Raw genomic sequence first — 20300 nt, forward strand, 5'->3', positions numbered from 1 at the left:
AGAACATAAAAAAACAAAAGCGGCTGATACTATTGTCTTAAAAGGTTGTTTTTTCAGACTTCAATATTTATGATGTAATTAGGAAAGCACATTTCGAAACTAGCCTGTTAGAAGAAGGGTACGCCAAAACATGCAGCCACACCCACGATGCTCTGAACGCCTCATTTGCATATAAACCTATAACATGTTTTCTTCAAAATTATTAAGCTAATATTTTAACTAACGGTATGGCTCCTCTTAATGCAAGGCCCCCCACAAAGATATACGCTTACATTGATACAGACTTTGGATTTGACAGACTCCCTTTAAATAAAAAATCCATCAGTTTCCATAAATACAAAGTATGTTTGTTCTTTTTTACCTGGTGTGAATGCCACTGTGTTCCTGAATCCGGCGATGTTTTTCTTTTGTTTCTGCACCTCTCTGTTCCTGAGATAGCCCCCTTTTCCTGTATAAATATCTAGCCTTTTTTTTAGCCAAGTGGGTGTAGTCCTTAAGAACACTCCCAGAGAGAAGAGCTGAGGATCATGCCCAATTGGCTAACGACTAGATTTCTATACAGGGAAAAGGAAGTCATATCTCGGGAACGGAGAGGATCAGGAGCAAAACAAAAACATCGCCGGATTCGGGAGAACAGCCGCAATTACACCAGGTAAAAAAAAATCATATATTTATTGCAAGTGGCAGGTCCCCTTTAAGTGTTTCAATCCCTTCAATCATTTGATTGACAGGGTTGTCAGGTGTCAAATTCCATTGATGGCCTATTAGAGTCAACAAGGAACGGTCGACCATTAAAGAGGATTTCTACGACTAATATTCGACTCCCAGTATTTTGCAGTTGGAAAAGAAGTGGCAACTGGCCCTAAACAGAGTTTACACAAGTAATGTCAATGACCCATATGGTCCTCTTTTTTCAAAAGGTCTACTTAGCGGATAATCCAGTCTCAGTCCATTTACAATCAATATTTTCGGCACTCACTTTTAACACATCGTGGGACAGGTAACTATGGGTCTCTTTCAGTCTGGATATAGCACTGTGACATAATCCCCCAATCACGGCCATGAGAGTATTGAAGTTCTGTAGTTTGCGAAGTTTCTGTAAAGCATAGACCGATAATAAATTCAAACATTTTACAATAGTGTATAATCTGCTTCCTTCCTTCCTTCACACCGCCAACTAAAATGGCCAAATTCCAAGTAATCTATACTCCGCATAGTCTAGACATGGTGTCTCAGTTAGGAGTGCGGGCAAATAAAATATGGTCATGGTGGCGTAGAAAATAAACAGTGCGAAACGTTGAACGCATTGGAACAATCTATGTATAAACACACAATCTTTCCCCATACTCATAGAAAAAGGAGGACATGGTCCCATCTCACCGCTACAGCATATCTAGGATTTCGACAGTCAGTAGGACATTAGACCAGAATGTCTAAAGAATCAAGCTGGTCACCGATGGTTTTATTTTATGACCAACGGGGTCTAAATTTTGGCAAATTTTTCGAAGCAGACTCTTCTCATGTCCAACAGCTAACTTTTATTGTTTCTTCATGTTGCATGTATATCAACTTATACTCTGGCTCATTTCTTTGTTTTTGCTGTAGTTTCTTGTACGTTGTACAAACGGGGCATGGCTCCCACTTTTGTGAATTAGACATTTAATTTATTTAGCTTCCCGTGGACAGGTGTCTGACCAGTTGGACGCCGCCCTACTCTGCCCCCATCTACATTGAGGTTGTCTGACACAAGGTGGGGTTCTAATATTAGAGGATAGGACCATTCCGATTCGGTACACCTTGTTGCGGTGGGATGGCTTTTACGCTTTTTTGATAAAAAAACTGAATATTTATATATACTATTACTATATACTTACTGTAGGGTGTATGTTCATTTTGTTTCTGTTTTTGGTTTTAACTGTCATCGTAGTTCTTACCTGCGTCACCTGAATGAACTTGGTAAACACCTCCGCTCTCTGCTGCGGAGTTGGACGGTTGAGGATCATCAGCTGAACCCATTGTGAAATACTATTGCACAAGTTGACCGATCGCTCCAGTCGTGGAATTTCCCTTAGAGAATTCTGTAACGTGTAGCTTTGATAGTCTAAATGCTGTCGAAAAAAAAAAATGATGATGGACCATAAAAAGTTCTACCTAAAGTTGTCCAAAAAGTTACAAACATGTCCAGATATTCTCCCTGACTCCCCCATAGACAACCCCTGGCAAAAATTATAGAATCACCGGCCTTGGAGGATGTTCATTCAGTTGTTTAATTTTGTAGAAAAAAAGCAGATCACAGACACAAAACTAAAGTCATTTCAAATGGCAACTTTCTGGCTTTAAGAAACACTAAAGGAGATCAAGAACAAAAAATGTGGTAGTCAGTAATAGTTACTTTTTTAGAACAAGCAGAAGGAAAAAATTATGGACTCAATTATGTGGGAAAAAATTATGGAACCACCCTCTAAATTTCAATTCCCCAAACTAACACCTGCATCAAATTAAATCTGCTCGTTATTCTGCATCTAAAAAGCAGTGATCACACCTTGGAGAGCTGTTCACCAAGTGGACTGACATGAATCATGGCTCCAACACGAGAGATGTCAATTGAAACAAAGGAGAGGATTATCAAACTCTTAAGGTACCTTCACACTAAACGACTTTGCAGCGATAACGACAGCGATCCGTGACGTTGCAGCGTCCTGGATAGCGATATCGTTGTGTTTGACACGCAGCAGCGATCAGGATCCTGCTGTGATATCGCTGGTCGTTGCTGAAAGTTCAGAACTTTATTTGGTCGTCAGATCGGCGTGTATCGTTGTGTTTGACAGCAAAAGCAACGATGCCAGCAATGTTTTACAATGGTAACCAGGGTAAATATCGGGTTACTAAGCGCAGGGCCGTGCTTAGTAACCCGATATTTACCCTGGTTACCATTGTAAAAGTAAAAAAAAAAACAGTACATACTCACCCTCTGATGTCTGTCACGTCCCCCGGCGTCCGCGCTGCTGCTCAGAGCTTCCTGCACTGAATGTGTCAGTGCCGGCCGGAAAGCAAAGCACAGCGGTGACGTCACCGCTGTGCCCTGCTACTGCCGGCGCTTACACAGTGCAGGGAAGCGGACGCCGGGGGACGCGAATGTAAGTATGTAGTGTTTGTTTTTTTACATTTACACTGGTAACCAGGGTAAACATCGGGTTACTAAGCGCGGCCCTGCGCTTAGCAACCCGATGTTTACCCTGGTTACCCGGGGACTTCGGCATCGTTGGTCGCTGGAGAGCTGTCTGTGTGACAGCTCTCCAGTGACCACACAGCGACGCTGCAGCGATCGGCATCGTTGTCGATATCGCTGCAGCGTCGCTTAGTGTGAATGTACCTTTAAAAGAGGATAAATCATCACGCAATGTTGCAAAAGATGTTGGTTGTTCACAGTCAGCTGTGTCTAAAATCTGGACCAAATACAAACAACATGGGAAGGTTGTTAAAGGCAAACATACTGGTAGACCAAGGAAGACATCAAAGCATCAAGACTGGAAACTTAAAGCAATATGTCTCCAAAACAGGAAATGCACAACAAAACAAATGAGGAACGAATGGGTGGAAACTGGAGTCAACGTCTGTGACCGAACTGTAAGAAACCGCCTAAAGGAAATGGGATTTACATACAGAAAAGCTAAACGAAAGCCACCATTAACACCTAAACAGAAAAAAACAAGGTTACAATGGGCTAAGGAAAAGCAATGGTGGACTGTGGATGACTGGATGAAAGTCATATTCATCGATGAATCACGAATCTGCATTGGGCAAGGTGATGATGCTGGAACTTTTGTTTGGTGCAGTTCCAATGAGATTTATAAAGAAGACTGCCTGAAGAGAACATGCAAATTTCCACAGTCATTGATATGGGGCTGCATGTCAGGTAAAGGCACTGGGGAGATGGCTGTCATTACATCTTCAATAAATGCACAAGTTTATGTTGATATTTTGGACACTTTTCTTATCCCCTCAATTGAAAGGATGTTTGGGGATGATGAAATCATTTTTCAAGATGATAATGCATCCTACCACAGAGCAAAAACTGTGAAAACATTCCTTGAAAAAAGACACATGCAAATAGTCCGGATCTCAATCCAACTGAAAATCTTTGGAAGTTGAAGAAAATGGTCCATGACAAGGCTCCAACCTGCAATCAGAGAAAGTTGGAGCCAGATTGATGAAGAGTACTGTTTGACCCTCATTAAGTCCATGCCTCAGAGACTGCAAGCTGTTATAAAAGCCAGAGGTGGTGCAACAAAATACTAGTGATGTGTTGGAGTGTTTTTTTGTTTGTTTGATTTTCATGATTCCATATTTTTTCCCCCTGCTTGTTCTAAAAAAGTAATCCTATGTAACAACAGTCGCACTCAATAAAGGAGTTTTCACACACCACCACCGCAGACACCGGATATTCTCATAGTACAGCCCCTAACGGGACTTCTGCATCTTCACAGGGATTTATGCCCTCTTCTTGGTATCTACCACTGAAAGTAAGGTTTGAGAAAGACCCTGCGGGTCGAAACGTTACCTACCTTGAAACACTGCGGTGATACCCTCATTTTGGTGTTTGTTCACAATAAAGAAATCACGTTTTTTTGATTAACGAAAATTCTAAAAACTCCTTTATTGAGTGCGATTGTTGTTACATAGGATTATAGTCTGGAGTATCCCTCCATATTCAGTCTGCACCAGCACTAGCGAGAGTGCACGTCTTATCCTTCAATACGATATGTTCTAAAAAAGTAATCATTACTGACTAGAAAAAAATGTTTTCTTGATTTCTTTTAGTGTTTCTTAAAACCAGAAAGTTGCCATTTGAAATGACTTTAGTTTTGAGCCATGTCTGTGATCTGCTTTTTTTCTACAAAATTAAACAACTGAATGAACATCCTCCAAGGCCGGTGATTCCATAATTTTTGCCAGGGGTTGTATATGGCCAAGCATCCATTTCCTTTCAATAAATCCCTGCTAGACTTTTGCTTCCATGTAGGTTTTCAACAAATGATAAAATCTAACATGGCCAACTCTTCTTACCCCTGACATCTGTTGTAGGGTTGAATTGGGACCTTCTTCTACCATTCAAGATGTAGACCGGTTCTGCTGACTGTCATCTCGTGATTGGACACCTCAGTTTTAATTGACCCTTCTACTTTCTGGGTTTAGTAGGTAGATGAAAAAAGCAACTTCAAAGGAGCTGCTCTCAGACCCTGGCTAGAAATCTTCAAAAAGTGATTACAGATCGACAAAAGGGCCGATGAAGGCCTTAAAGTGATTATTCCCATCCCCATTGATGGGCATTGTTGGATAGCGCTTGATAAAAACAGCACTTTTGCAATATAAAGTTTGTTAGAATTTGCAGTTGTTCTTGAGATATTAACACTTTTCTTTTGTTTACAGTTTGTTTCCTAGGAGACCGACCACCATTGCTCTCTTGCAGTGTTGGCCAAACAAGTGCAGAGCTTAAACTCTTACAATCTCTTTTTATAGTGCGCTTCTCGGAAGCTGTTCAGAATTAATAAAGCATCATTGTTATCTCCTAATCCCGGCCAGCTTCAGTGCAGTGCTTACAAGCTAGAAAGCAGCGGTGGTCGGTCTCCAAGACAACAAGCTGTAAACAAAAGAAAAACGTTAATATCTCAAGAATGGCTGTAAATTTTAATAAGCAGTAAATTGCAAAAGTGCTTATTTTTACAAGCTCTATCCAACAATATCCTTATATGACGATGAGAATGACCCCTTTAATTCTGGTTCAAAAGGCATTGTGATATTGTAAAGGTCTATTCATCCAGGTAGGTTTGATATGGGTGGAATTAATTGTTTTTGACAACTACACCCGGATAACATCCCATTTTCTTTCTTCCATTCAGTTTAGGTCAGACTTTTCATACTGGCCACTGGGGCTTTTTTTTGACTCCTACTTCATGGCTTTTCAGTAAGTGTTTTCAGCAGGCTCCTTATCATCAGAGGCAGGATTATAATGACAGAAAACACCGCTATACACAGCTTATAACACAGGATTCACCAACCACAATAGTCAATGTCACAGCTCCTCCTTTCACAATGACCTTTGCACATGCTCATTAAATGCATCTGTACAATGGGTCTTGTTTATTGTACATGTGTTGTTTCCTGAAACAAGAAGTTACAGTCTAAAAAAAAAAAGCCCCGGTGGCCGGTGTGAGAATTGCAAGATTTCTATTTTTTATTTTTAATACCGAGTGTAATATGAACAAACAAAATAAAAAAAAAAAAAAACATTTAATACAACATCCCGATCAATCAATAGGTAATACTCTGATAATATCTTTGTTTTAAGTGGTCTAAGCTGAGACCTTTAGGATTTTAATACATGTTATATAGTGGTTTTAGGCTTTCAAGCAGAAGATACACAAAATTTCACAAAGAGGAAGTTCAGGACGTATTTAAATTTCCACATAAGATGAGATTAAATATGTAAAAAGGTCACTGAGATTTGCCTGGGAGATAATTTACCGAAATCCTGCAGAAACATTTAAATTCCAGGTAGGTGAGATGATCTGCGAGTTCTGACGGCTCCAGGTGATCGAACAGAAGAGAGACTTTCCTCTTTTTATTAAAGCTTGGGGACTGTGGAAATGGTTTCTTGATTTCTTGATCAGAACTGTCACAGAAAAAAAAAAAGTGAGAAGGATTCTGATCATTAAAGATAATATATTCAAAGACTCTACTGAACCATCATTCTCAAATGAAGACTTGGAGCAATGCAGAACCTTCCAGGAATGGATGATCTGCCCAAATTCCTGCAACACTTCAGCAATGGCTCATCTTGGACATTAAAACACCTCTGGGAAGAACATAAAAAGAACCAACATCGACCTCTCTTCACTACATTTTCATATCTTTCAATAAAAACAAGCCTAGACAAAAAATTGGCTTGAAGGGGCTGTCCTTCCATCATTTATTTTTGCTTAAAATCACTTTTCAAATTGGTTTTGTTAAAAATTTTGCACCATATACCTTCTATAGTCCCTGTCGTCAGTGAGCTCGGTCTGACGATTGTCTTTTCCTGCGCTCCTCTAGGCTGATTTATAACAAACATGTATGTGCTGGGTAAAAAAAAAGAGCTTGTAAATGCCAAACAGTGCAAAATTTTTGAGGAAACCCAATTGCAAAAAAGTTTTTTTATTCCAAAATGCATGCATTTGAGCAAGAAAAAAAAATGTACCCAAAAAGTGAACAACTTGTAGAATAGCAGGAGAATAACAAAAAACATGGGGTTAACTAAGTGAATGGCGACTCCACCATGATTAGGAATATTTGGGTTTTCATTCTCCTGCTTGGGTTTTAGCCTAATTTTCTTTTGTCTCCTATTAGATCACATCTGAGTGGAGGTGGGCACCCTTGGATGTCCAGTCTGCTACCTAGTATGGACACCATCGTAGGGTGTCGTAGAACATCTATAGGTGGTAACCTGCTGACCTCTTGAAGCTCCACTAGATATTTTCGGTCCCCCTATAGACAATGAATGGGTTGGTTGTGTGCATATTTGACCTCCACCCCATTCAGACCCTGAAGCTTAAAGAATCATCCTCGTTTCATAAATCAATAGTACACATGAGAACTTTGTAATATATCCTATTAAGGAAATCTGCTTCTTTCTCCTGAACTGATCAATCTTAATTCATGGGTAAAATCTGTATTCAGTGACATCAGATGTTCCCATTTGTGAGATAGGAGATTTAGTGCTTATAAAGTTCTATGGAGGAGCTAGAGGCCGACACAGACATTCTACTGCAAGTTCAGTTACAGTTCTCCATAGAACTTTATAAGCACCAACAGACATCTATCTTGGTAACAGGAAATTCTGTATTAACTGACGACGGATTTCACACTTGAACTGAGAACTTTGAGAATAAATGATCAATCCAGGATGAGAAAGAAACAGATTTCTTTGATAAGATCTATTACAAAGTTGCTTATTCTCACGTACATTATTGGTTTATGGGAAGAAAAAGTTAAAATGACGGTTACTCTTTAGGGACCCAACGGCTTTTGACCCCAGTATAATAAATGACAAATTGTAAGCTTCAATGGGCAACTCTGATTTTCATGAATGCTAAAAGACTGCTTACAAGCACGAGCATTCAATGCTTTGTCGTGGATCGCTTGGTCTTCTTTTCTCCTTTACTACTTCCCAAAAATCACCCATCAGTTCTTCCAGTTCACTGTCCTTACGAAACACCTCCGGATATTGATTCACCCAAAACCTAAAGGTAAGGGGGAAACTTGAGATTAGCAACGTGGGCCGTAAAATGAGGTTTGCACATATACATATACAGTATGCACTGCTCAATAAATAAAGGGAACACTAAAATACCACATCCTAGATGTCTCTGAATGAAATATTCCCGTTGCAATTTTTTATTCATTGCATAGTGGAATGTGTTCAGAACAATAAAACATAACAATTATCAATGTAAATCAAAATGAATATCCCATGGAGGTCTGGATTTGGAATGATACTCAAAATCAAAGTAGAAAATCGAATTACAGGCTGATCCAACTTCAGTGGAAATGCCTCATGACAAGGAAAAGATGCTCAGTATTGTGTGTGGCCTCCACGTGCTTGTATGACCTCTCTACTATACAACGCCTGGGCATGCTCCTGATGAGGCGGCGGATGGTCTCCTGAGGAATCTCCTCCCAGACCTGGTCTAAAGCATTCGCCAACTCCTGGACAGTCTGTGATGCAATGTGACATGGGTGGATGGAGCGAGACATGATGTCCCATATGTGTTCAATCGGATTCAGGTCTGGGGAATGGGCGGGCCAGTCCATAGCTTAAATGCCTTCATCTTGCAGGAACTGCTGACACTCCAGCCACATGAGGTCTGGCATTGTCCTGCATTAGGAGGAACCCAGGGCCAACCGCACCAGCATTTGGTCTCACAAGGGGTCTGAGGATCTCATCTCGGTACCTAATGGCAGTCAGGCTACCTCTGGCGAGCACATGTAGGGCTGTGCGGCCCTCCACTGAAATGCCACCCCACACCATTACTGACCCACTGCCAAACCGGTCATGCTAAAGGATGTTGCCAGCAGCAGATCTCTCTCCACGGCATCTCCAGACTCTGTCATGTCTGTCACATGTGCTCAGTGTGAACCTGCTTTCATCTGTGAAGAGCACAAGGTGCCAGTGGCAAATTTGCCAATCCTGGTGTTCTGTGGCAAATGCCAAGCGTCCTGCACGGTGTTGGGCTGTGAGCTTAACCCCCATCTGTGGATGTCGAGCACTCAGACCATCCTCATGGAGTTGGTTTCTAACCATTTGTGCAGACACATGCACATTTGTGGCCTGCTGGAGGTCATTTTGCAGGGCTCTGGCAGTGCTCCTCCTGTTTCTCCTTGCACAAAGGCTGAGGTAGTTTCCTGCTGCTGGGTTGTTGCCCTTCTACGGCCCCCTACACATCTCCTATTGTAATGGTCTGTCTCCTGGCAGACACAGCAAACCTTGCCATAGCTCACATTGATGTGCCATCCTGGATGAGCTGCACTACCTGAGCCACTTGTGTGGGTTGTAGAGTCCGGCTCATGCTACCACGAGGGTGAAAGCTCAACCAACATTCAAAAGTGAAGAAAACATCAGCCAGAAAGCATTGGTACTGAGATGTGGTCTGTGGTCCCCACCTGCAGAACCACTCCTTTATTGAGGGTGTCTTGATAATTGCCAAAAATTTCCATCTGTTGTCTATTCCATTTGCACAACAGCATGTGAAATTGATTGTCAAACAGTGTTGTTCCTAAGTGGACAGTTTGATTTCACAGAAGCATGATTCACTTGGAGTTATATTCTGTCGTTTAAGTGTTCCCTTTATTTTTTTGAGCTGTATATATATATATATATTGAAAGCAAATCATATTTAAAGGGATTGTTCAAAATTATAAAAACAATTGATTTCCACTTCAGACAACTCCACAGGTTGTTGAAGTTTGCAGCAATTTTTTAAACCCATAATTTTAGTATGATTACCACTGAGGATTAGGATTTCTAGACCATTTTAAAGGCAATTTCTAGTTTAAACCCACTTTTTGAATATCTGTTAATGTATATTGTGCTAAAAGAGCGGCATCCATAATTAATTACATCTATGAATAAGCCAGATCAACTTTAAGGGGATCTGTCACTTGCCATAAATCTGTACATTTCATTACCTGGTGTAAATGCCGCTGTTCTCCTGAATCCGGCGATGTTTTTCTTTTGTTCCTGCTTCTCTCTGTTACAGAGATATGACCTCTTCTTCTCTGTATGTAAATCTAGTATTGTATCTAACTGGGCGTAGCCTTCACAAACAAGAAGAGCTGAAGACCATGCCCACTTAGTTAACAAGGTTTATATACAGGGAATAGGAGTACATATCTCAGGAATGGAGAGGCGCAGGAACAAAAGAAAAATAGCGTTGGATTCAGGAGAACAGCGGCATTTACACCAGATAAAAATTACAGAAAAGTTACACCAGGTTAAAAAAAAAAGAAAAATGACATATTTATAGCAGGTGACAGGTTCTCTTTAAAAGTGCATAAAGAGATATCATCATGTCCATGCAGCACACAGATGTACCATTAATTTCTTGCAATGTTTGGTTGGTGGCGCTGTAGAGGAATTTAACACTTGCTCCCTGACAACCTGTAGTCAGCCAAGTTTTGGAATTTTGTAAACATGCACCATCCCTTTAAAGATTCCCTTGTTACACTTGATAGATTTATATAATGTATGAAGGGGAGTATACATGAAGGGCAGCACTCCTGAAACATGAATTTTCACAACAGCATATACTAAATTTGCTTTGTACTGGTAAAAGCTTGGGCCAAACAAACTGCAGGAACAAGACAGGCAGGGGAGACAAATGACATTCACCTGAGAAAATGGCAGATCTGCATTCGCCTGTGGTTCTGAGAAGCTTCCCTGTAAGTAGTTAGTGGTTAAGGACATAAACACAGAGTTATTGGGAGTAACAGTAAAGCTTTATACAAGACAGGTAAGGATATAGTTGAAGAAGTTTCCGTGCAAAATCAGCAGATGGCACCACCCAGCTGTGCATGACGAGGATCATATGAATGGTGTCTTCATTCCTCCAGAGCTTTCCATCTACATCTTGGCAAACCGATCAAAACAAGCATCATTAATAACACGTCAACACAATCCGCTCATTATATACATTTTTTTTATTCCGCTGTGTTTTGCTGGCTGCAGAATGAGTTATCCGAAAATCAATCAGTGAGCCCGTTCTAAGGGTCTGATGGGAGAGATTGTAAAAGTTTTATCTGTTTTTTTCTGTGCTCTCAGCTGATTTATGACCACAGACCACATAAAAGTCAAATATGCAGAGAAATAAAAAGCCTGTAAAAGCCAATTTTTTTTTTATGAAACCCAATTGCAAAAATGATTTTTAGTCCAAAATAAATGTACTTAAGTAAAAAAAAAAAAAAAAAAAGAATTGTCCCCAAAGATGAATGACTTTTACGTATTCAATACATTATTGTGACATAATAGCAAAACCCGTGACAAGCTGCAATTCACACCTCAAAACAGAGCTGGTTATCTCTCACCAATCATCTTGGGATTCATTGGGTCAAGAGTCAAGGTACTAAAGGACAAATCTATAGCAGTACCATACATAGGACTGACGCCAGTTCCTGGTACACCGGGACAAGTTGCGGGGCTCACTACATCCAGGTTGGTCCACCTGTCCCTGTGTGCACTGCTTGCATACTGAGTCCGCTAAAGGTGTGGGCTTCGTTTAAAGGGGTGTTTCCATCTCCAAGATCCTATCCCAATATGTAGTTGGTGTATTATTAATAATATTATCAAATACGTCCAATTAGAAATTTAGTATAATTCTTCAGATTCGCTTTGTCGCTTTCCCCATGTGCAAGGCATTGCAGTAGCTTAGGTATCCATGGTTACGACCACTAAGCTGTCTAGCTAAGTAACTGTCACTATATGAGTGGTCATAACCATGGATACCTACGATCCTGCAATGCCCTACATTAGGTAAGTGGCATAGCAAATCTGAAGAACTATACTCAATTTCTAATTGGAGGTATTTGTTAATATTATTATTATTACACCTACTAGATATTGGGATAGGCTCTTGGAGATGGGAATACTCCTTTAACTGTTGCAATCGGAGATGGCTTCCATTACAGCAATTTAACCCCATAAATGCAGCTGTCAACTGTGACAGCTACATTTAGGAGGTGTTACAATAGTACTCACTTGGGAGCGATCAGAGGTATCACAGGAATAGTTTCTATTTAAAATCCAGTTGGTTTATTTCAGTCCACATAAGCCACATCACAGGAAACTCAAGTACAGCCTTGGTCCGGCACAAAGTAAAACATAAAGAAACAAGTCCATACAATAGTGCTGGTTAGCCCATCTGGCTTAGAGTTCAGCTTCTTAGTTCTTTAGTACAAGCACTCAATCCAGGAGATTTACACATTTCTATACTCACAGACGTGTGAGAAAAACAGGTCTCAATTTACAAACCACACCCTGGGATGGAGATATGGTGAGCAGCTGTCTCGCCCAACTCATCAGCTGCTCACAATCAATCTGTCATGGCCGATTAACCCCTTTTAGTCCTATATGTGCTAAAGCATTACTACAGGTTTATCTCTGATCAACTAGGTGTCCTACAGCACCTTACATACCTCCCCCCTCTGCCTAAAGCCATGGACTTTGCACCTACCACTAGTCATGGACTTTTCAGGAGGACTGAGGTATTACCATGTAACTCCCAGCTCTATGTTCAACAAAGAAGCGGAAATCCTGTAGGGCTAGAAACCAGCGGGTATCCAGAGCATTTTTACCCTTTTTCTCCCTCATCCACCTGAGTGGGGCATGGTATGACACTAATTAAAATTTTCTCCCTAATAGTAATGCAATGTGTCCACTGCCCACTATATGGCCAAGCATTCATTTTCTATGATGGAATAATTTTTCTCACAAGTCGACAGTTTCCTACTCAGATAGAGAACCATGTATCTCCTGAGAAAGGACCGCTCCTAATCAAACTTCGGAGGCGTCGATTTAGAGTACAAATTCCTTGTTAAAGTTGGGGGCAATTAGGACCGGCTGCTTATACAGAGCTAGTTTCAGTTCTTGAAAGGCTGTCTCCGCCTCCGACATCCATTTGGCAATAACTGATTTTGTCCCCTTAAGGAGGTCGGTCAGGGGTGCCGCCATCATGGCAAAGTTCGGAATGAACCTCCCGTAGTAACCGACGATTCCCAGAAAAGCCCTAACTTGCTTTTTTGAGAGTGGTTTTGACCACTTCTGGATTGATCTTGGGTTTAATTTTGCCTCTACCTACTACATATACAAGGTATTTGGCCTCCTCTTTCCTCACGGCACATTTCTTTGGATTTATAGAGAACCCCGACTTAATGAGAGCATCAAAGACTGCCTGAACCTTTCCCAGATGACTTCCCCAAACCGGTCTAAAGATTACGATATAGTCCAGGTATGCCGCAATGTAATTCTTATGGGCTGCCAGTATCCGGTCCATGGCGCTCTGGAAGGTGGCCGGAGCTCCCTACAGTCTGAATGGCATCAGGACATATTTGAAGCAACCGTTGGGTGCAGAGAAAGCCATCTTCTCCTTGGCTACTTGTGACATGGGGATTTGCCAAATATCCAATTGTTAGATTCAAGGTTGTTATGTACCTTGCTGGTCATGTCTCTTGGTCGACACATGGCATCAGAAATGCATTGAACTGGGAGAGTTCGTTCAGCATACGCTTCACTTTTTTGGAGACCAGTTCTCGGTCGGCCTCAAGAATTTGGTAGGGCTTTGAATTCACCCTCACATGGGGTTCCATCAGAGCATTGTGTTCTAAGACATCTGTACACCATGGCAAACCTGAGAACACATGCCGCAGCAATTCCTGACGTTGCTGATTTTAGGCCTTCGACAGCACCTTGGCTATTGTGACATCTTCAATGTCCCCATCTGGCTTAACCAGCAAACATGGAGTTTCAACAGTATCTCTGTCTTGCCCTGCCTTGATGGGTAGCGGCATAAGGGAATTTTGGAAGTGAGCGGTGTGAGCGATTAATTGGCAAGCGGGACAAGATTTGCAATACCTTAGGATTTCTGGGTGACATCCAGGCCAATAAAACTTCCGCATTACCCGTTCTTGGGTTTAGTCCACACACCCAAATTGCCATCCAAGATATGTGAATGGGCCATGTCCAACACTCTCCATTTATAGGGTCCTGGTACCAACAATTGCTCCACTATTTCCTCTCTGACCTTAATACCCCAGTACAATAAATCCCCACTCATCATAAAATAAGGAGATTGCGCAAAGAAATTTACAATGTTTACCTTATTGAATGCTTCTTTTAGACTCAGGTCCCTATGTTGGGCGGACCCAAAATTTTCTCCAGTCACCCCTATCTCCGGAATGTTGGACTCAGAGGATATTACCTCCTCATTTCTCACCATTACACAGAAAGGAAACCCGTTAGGCTCTGGGGTTGGTGAGACTTCTTCAGGGACGCCCTCTCTTTTAACCGAACAATCGAAGATCTCTGCCCCTCCCAAAGAAACACAAAGTCCCAGCCTATGATAATTGTGTGTAATAAATCCTGGAACACTTCAATCTCATGGGACTCAGCTCCTCGGGATGTCTCAATGACCACTTTGGCCACTGGATAGTTTTTAGCATCCCTGTGAATGCAGCGAATGCCCACCTTCTTCCCAGGGACCAATTGGAGAGAGTATGGCCTGTACGAGGGTCACCAACCTCCATTAATCTAGCAGTCCAGTCATTTTCAGACCATTCACTTTAACAGGACAAGCTTAGGGCCCCTCGCCAGGTGGACAGTCCACACGGCAGGGAGGATATGTGCAGAATGAACACCGGCATCCCATGCTACAGTCCATTTGCTTGGTGGTCAGGGGACAATGGGCAGTGGTATGACCTGGGCTGTGACATCTCCAGAAAATTACATCTGCCGATGTGACTCTTGGCCTGACCTCCGCTGCCGTCTTAGGCTTTGGACGCCCCATTCCCTTTTTACCCTCCACCCTCTAATGGGACCCTCAGTATGGAGTGATTTGCCTCCCCAAGGAACCGCCGACTCCTTGATACCTTTTGACAAGTCTGACCAAGTCATCAGCATGTCGGCGATCTCCCTAGGTAACCTAAGTCTCCATTCGGCACAGAAGGAAGCACACACTCTACCCTCTGTGCTGGGGTAGAGGAGTCCGGCTGCAACCACTTTTGGACAAGGTACAGCAGATCAAACATTTGGGAGCGAGGAGGTTTGTCACAGTGATATGCCCAGCGGTAGACCCGTTGTGCCCTGACAGACATTGTCACCCCCAAGCGCCAAATTTTCCGTTATCAATTTCACATTTTCTTTGTGGTCTGGTTCAATCACGGAGTTAAATCCGCATGTGTTCCTTGAACAATGCAGATTGACCGCATACAATACATTCTATTGTGGAAATTTCTGTAGAAATTGACATGCTGCGTCTCGTAAATCCGCACTGCGGGCGAGGTTATGTAGCGTCAAGCACAGTGGGCATGGGATTTCTATAAATCCCATCCACTGTCCTTGTATCGTAGAACGCAGCGTTTTGGATGCAGCGCAGGTGAACTGTGTACAAAACGCTGCTATTCCTGATCGTGGGCACGCACCCTAAGATTACAATATTGCTTAAGTCCCCTGTAAAAAAAATGTAAAGTGGTATTTAAAAGTTACAATGGGAAAAATTACATATTTGATTGAAGAAAAAAAGAAAATGGCAGAATCATAGTTTTTTTGGGGGTCCCACTGCCTCCCCAAAAGGAGTAGAAAAAAGATCAGAAAGTCTTATAAAACCCAAAATGGTAGTGAAGAAAATTACAGCTTGCCTCAAAATAATAAGCCCTGATACAAATCTATAGACTGAAAAGTAAAAAAAAAGTTTTAGAACTTCGTGGGAAGTGAAGAGGAAAAATCGAAAGAGAAGAGTGACCCAGTGGGATTCTGAAGCTAAATGGACCATACTCCAATTAAAGCGGTTGTCCAGGTTTCGGGCTCAAGTCTGCAGTATCTCTATATGACTGCAGACTTGTGAATCCTCACAGCGAACGCTGTCAGGATTCTCTGGTGCAGGCGGTGATGTGACTGCAAGTATGAGTTTTGCATACTTCCGACCACATTCCAACTAGACGTGTTGAGCCTCACTAAATTCACTTCTATTGAGCGAGGTCACATACGTCTCGTCGGCATGTGACTGCTTGTATGCAAATTAAATACTTGGAGAATCCTGACAGCGTGCAGAGTGAGCATTCACAAGTCTGCAGTCATATAGAGTAATTCAGCAGACTTGGACCATAAGCACAAACAACCCCTTTAATATTACTTGGTGGTTTCAATTTACTGCCTAGGTATTGGGTCTTACAGGACCACCTAATAATTAGGGGCCTTGGGGTAATTGCCCTGTCTCCCACCCACAAAAATGAGCCCTGGATACATTTATGTGCTTAGTTGAACCACCAGTTGACGTTTTCTTTACTTTCTGTGGCCAAACCTCAGGTTCTACCAAAGTATTTTTGATGCCTTGTCCTGGGTCCTGACCCTGCTGGTGAGTGTTATCGTATTTACCAAATGACTGTATGCATTTCTCCATCAGTTCCTCCAGACTGCAGCTCTTTCCCAGTTGCTCCAATGTGACAGACCCAAGAGCGCGGTTAATCTCGGCCGCACTCGGACAAGTCATCCTTCTTCTCCTCCGACTCTGGCTATGCCGAGCCTTAACAGTGACAACGACTCCATTACCGTTAATCGTTTGACTCGTAAGCTCCAGGTGAGACTTTCTGTAAAAACGATAAACACATCACTATAAGGAGTAACAGTTGTTTTTTATTGTTATTTCATAAATCAATAGTCCACATAAAAATAAGCAACTCTGCAATAGAGCTTATCAGAAAGATCTGCATCTTTCTCCTTCTGGATTAATTTTTCACTCTCAATTCAGGGGTAAAATCTGCATTTAGTGATGACAGATTTTCCCATTACTGAGATAGGAGATGACAGTTGGTGCTTGTAAAGTTCTATGGAAGGGGAGGAGCTAGAGGCCGACACGGACATTCCGCTACAAGTTCTCCTGAAATGTCAGCTACCGTTGTAACAATGATGACCTATTTTTTTGGACAGGTCATCAAAGTCCGATGGTGGGGGTCCGACACTAGGCACCCCCACTCACCTGCTCTGGTGTAAATACAGAAAGGAGCAGAACAGCTCAACTTCGGAGAATGTGTAATGGCTGCTGCCGGGTACTGCACATCAACTCCTACTCCTACTACTTTCCCCATTCATGTACACCTTTTCGGAAAAAAATCTGAGTTAATAAAATAGGTCCTGTGTTTAGAATCTCAAAGTGTAAGAGTGGTTATTAAGAAAAACTTCTTGCCCTGAAGGGCCGGTCCTGCATTACACTGACAACCCATTGGTTTGAATGGGGCAAGGTGTAATTCCTGATTTCTCCTGCGGAGGCACTGTGGGGAAATTATATAGTTGCTGTGAAGTATTCCCACAGATCACAGCTGATCGCTAAAAAGGATTGACTGGTGATAACTTGTCAATCGATGGAAGTCTGACTGCTGGGACGGGCACAGATCGGCAGCACAGAGAACTTTTATTCCTGTTAGAATGGAGCAGGGCAAATGTGCGACCTAAGTTTCTTTAATTCCTTACTGAGCTGTAGAACGCTGCGCTAGGCTTTTTCCATAGGGAACGAAAGGAACGGCGATTGGGATTCCGAACTGTTGTGCCATCTCGTAATGGGGTAGAAGTTTTCCGATCTGAGATTGGTTCAGGTCCCAGCAGTCAAGCACCCACTGCTCAGCAAGTTATCACCTGATTTAGTGCACTTTTTAATGATCAAAGGTTCAAGTCTCCAAGGGGGACAAAAGAATAAAAAAAGTTTTAAAAAGTATAAAAGTTTTTTCCAGTTCAAAAATAAAGAAGTAAAAAAATCTAAGTACCGGTAAATCTGGCATTGCCGCGTCCGCAAAACTCTATCAAAATATAAAATTATTTAAACTGTGTCTTAAAAGCTGAAAAGGAAAAGGAAATCAAAATGACAGAATTGCTCCATTAACGAGTTTTAACTAATGAAACTTTGACCAAATTTGGATGGTAAAAATTGACTCTGATCAAACTCTGAAGAAACTCTGATAAAACAACACTGATGAAACTTGAGACAATTTTCTCGTATGAGAAAGTCACTGACTTGTGAATGAGGCCAAAATGACAAGAGTGGATAATACAGGTTCCAGAAGGTCCAGGAGAAGACAACCCAATCATAGCCTAACAGGGGAGTAGATTATCTACTGCCTGGCTCCATCGCATCAGGTGCCTGAATGCCCAGCAGAAGACAATCCTGTCCTGACTTTGCAGCATATGACCCATAGTTGATCATCTGCATTATTCATATTGAGGGGGTTTCCAACTACAGTGGGGAAAAAAGTATTTAGTCAGCGACCAATTGTGCAAGTTCTCCTACTTACAAAGATGAGAGAGGCCTGTAATTGACATCATAGGTAGACCACAACTATGAGAGTCAAAATGAGAAAACAAAACCAGAAAATCACCTTGTCTGATTTGGGAAGATTTATTTTTCAAATTATGGTGGAAAATAAGCAATTGGTACCTAATAACATGAAAGATTTCTGGCTCTCACAGACCTGTAACTTCTTCTTTAAGAGGCTCCTCTGTCCTCCACTCATTACCGGTAGTAATGGCACCTGTTTGACCTTGTTATCAGTATAAAAGACACCTGTCCACAACCTCAAACAGTCACACTCGAAACTCCACTATGGTGAAGACCAAAGAGCTGTCGAAGGACACCAGAAACAAAATTGTAGCCAAGCACCAGGCGGGAAGACTGAATCTGCAATAGGCAAGCAGCTTGGTGTGATGAAATCAACTGTGGGAGCAATAATAAGAAAATGGAAGACATACAAGACCACTGATAGTCTCCCTCGATCTGGGGCTCCACGCAAGATCTCACCCCGTGGGGTCAAAATGATCACAAGAACGGTGAGTAAAAATCCCAGAACCACATGGGGGGACCTAGTGAATGACCTGCATAGGGCTGGGAACACCGTAGCAAAGGCTAACATCAGTAACACACTACGCCGCTAGGGACTCAGATCCTGCAGTGCCAGACTTGTCCCCATGCTTAAGTCAGTACATGTCCGGGCCCTTCTGAAGTTTGCTAGAGAGCATTTGGATTATCCAGAAGAGTATTGGGAGAATGTCTTATGGTCTGATGAAACCAAAGTAGAAATGTTTGGTAGAAACAAAACTTGTCGTGTTTAGAGGAGACGGGATGCTGAGTTGCATCCAAAGAACACTAAACCTACTGTGAAGCATGGGGGCGGCAACATCATGGTTTGGGTCTGTTTCTCTGCAAAGCGACCAGGACGACTGATCCGTGTACATGACAGAATGAATGGGGCCATGTATCGTGAGATTTTGAGTGCAAACCTCCTTCCATCAGCAAGGGCATTGAAGATGAAATGTGGATGGGTTTTTCAGCATGATAATGATCCCAAGCACACCACCAAGGCAATGAAGGAGTGGCTTCGTAAGGAGCATATGAAGGTCCTGGAGTGGCCTAGCCAGTCTCCAGATCTCAATCCCATAGAAAATCTTAGGAGGGAGTTGAGAGTCCGTGTTGCCCAGCGACAGGCCCATAACATCACTGCTCTAGAGGAGATCTGCATGGAGGAATGGGCCAACATACCACCAACAGTGTGTGCCAACCTTGTGAAGACTGACAGAAAACGTTTGACCACTGTCATTGCCAACAACGGATATATAACAAAATATTGAGATTAACTTTTGCTAATGACCATATACTTATTTTCCACCATAATTTGCAAAATAAATCTTGCCAAATCAGACAAGGTGATTTTCTGGATTTGTTTTCTCATTTTGACTCTCATAGTTGTGGTCTACCTATGATGTCAATTACAGGCCTCTCTCATCTTTTTAAGTGGGAGAGCTTGCACAATTGGTGGCTAACTAAACACTTTTTTCCCCACTGTATAAACCATAAGATGTTACATTTCATAAGTGGAGTTTGCAATGGAATTCGTAGCGTAAGTCCTCAAAATAGTTTTCACCAATGGCCGAAGTGTGAGGGATCAGTGTTATACCAGTCTGTAATACCATGACATAATAATTCACCACCATAGACTGTAATGTGGTGAGCCAT

At 42.0% G+C, this 20300-nt stretch overlaps 1 protein-coding gene across 2 annotated transcripts in view; it reads right to left on the reverse strand.

Moving 5' to 3' along the window:
• The window catches only part of RASGRP4 (RAS guanyl releasing protein 4), a 54372-nt gene that overhangs the window by 33459 nt on the left and 613 nt on the right, over positions 1 to 20300 (reverse strand). For both annotated transcript variants that reach the window (XM_077285742.1, XM_077285743.1), the window contains exons 2-8: positions 16679 to 16890; positions 11059 to 11164; positions 10928 to 10981; positions 8145 to 8279; positions 6526 to 6673; positions 1935 to 2108; positions 980 to 1096 (exon numbers count right to left, since the gene is read on the reverse strand). In XM_077285742.1, the coding sequence (XP_077141857.1) occupies positions 980 to 1096; positions 1935 to 2108; positions 6526 to 6673; positions 8145 to 8279; positions 10928 to 10981; positions 11059 to 11164; positions 16679 to 16890 (946 nt within the window). The remainder of the gene's footprint in view (positions 1 to 979; positions 1097 to 1934; positions 2109 to 6525; positions 6674 to 8144; positions 8280 to 10927; positions 10982 to 11058; positions 11165 to 16678; positions 16891 to 20300) is intronic.

Source organism: Ranitomeya variabilis, chromosome 2 (genome assembly GCF_051348905.1).
Source record: "Ranitomeya variabilis isolate aRanVar5 chromosome 2, aRanVar5.hap1, whole genome shotgun sequence".
NCBI lineage: Eukaryota > Metazoa > Chordata > Amphibia > Anura > Dendrobatidae > Ranitomeya > Ranitomeya variabilis.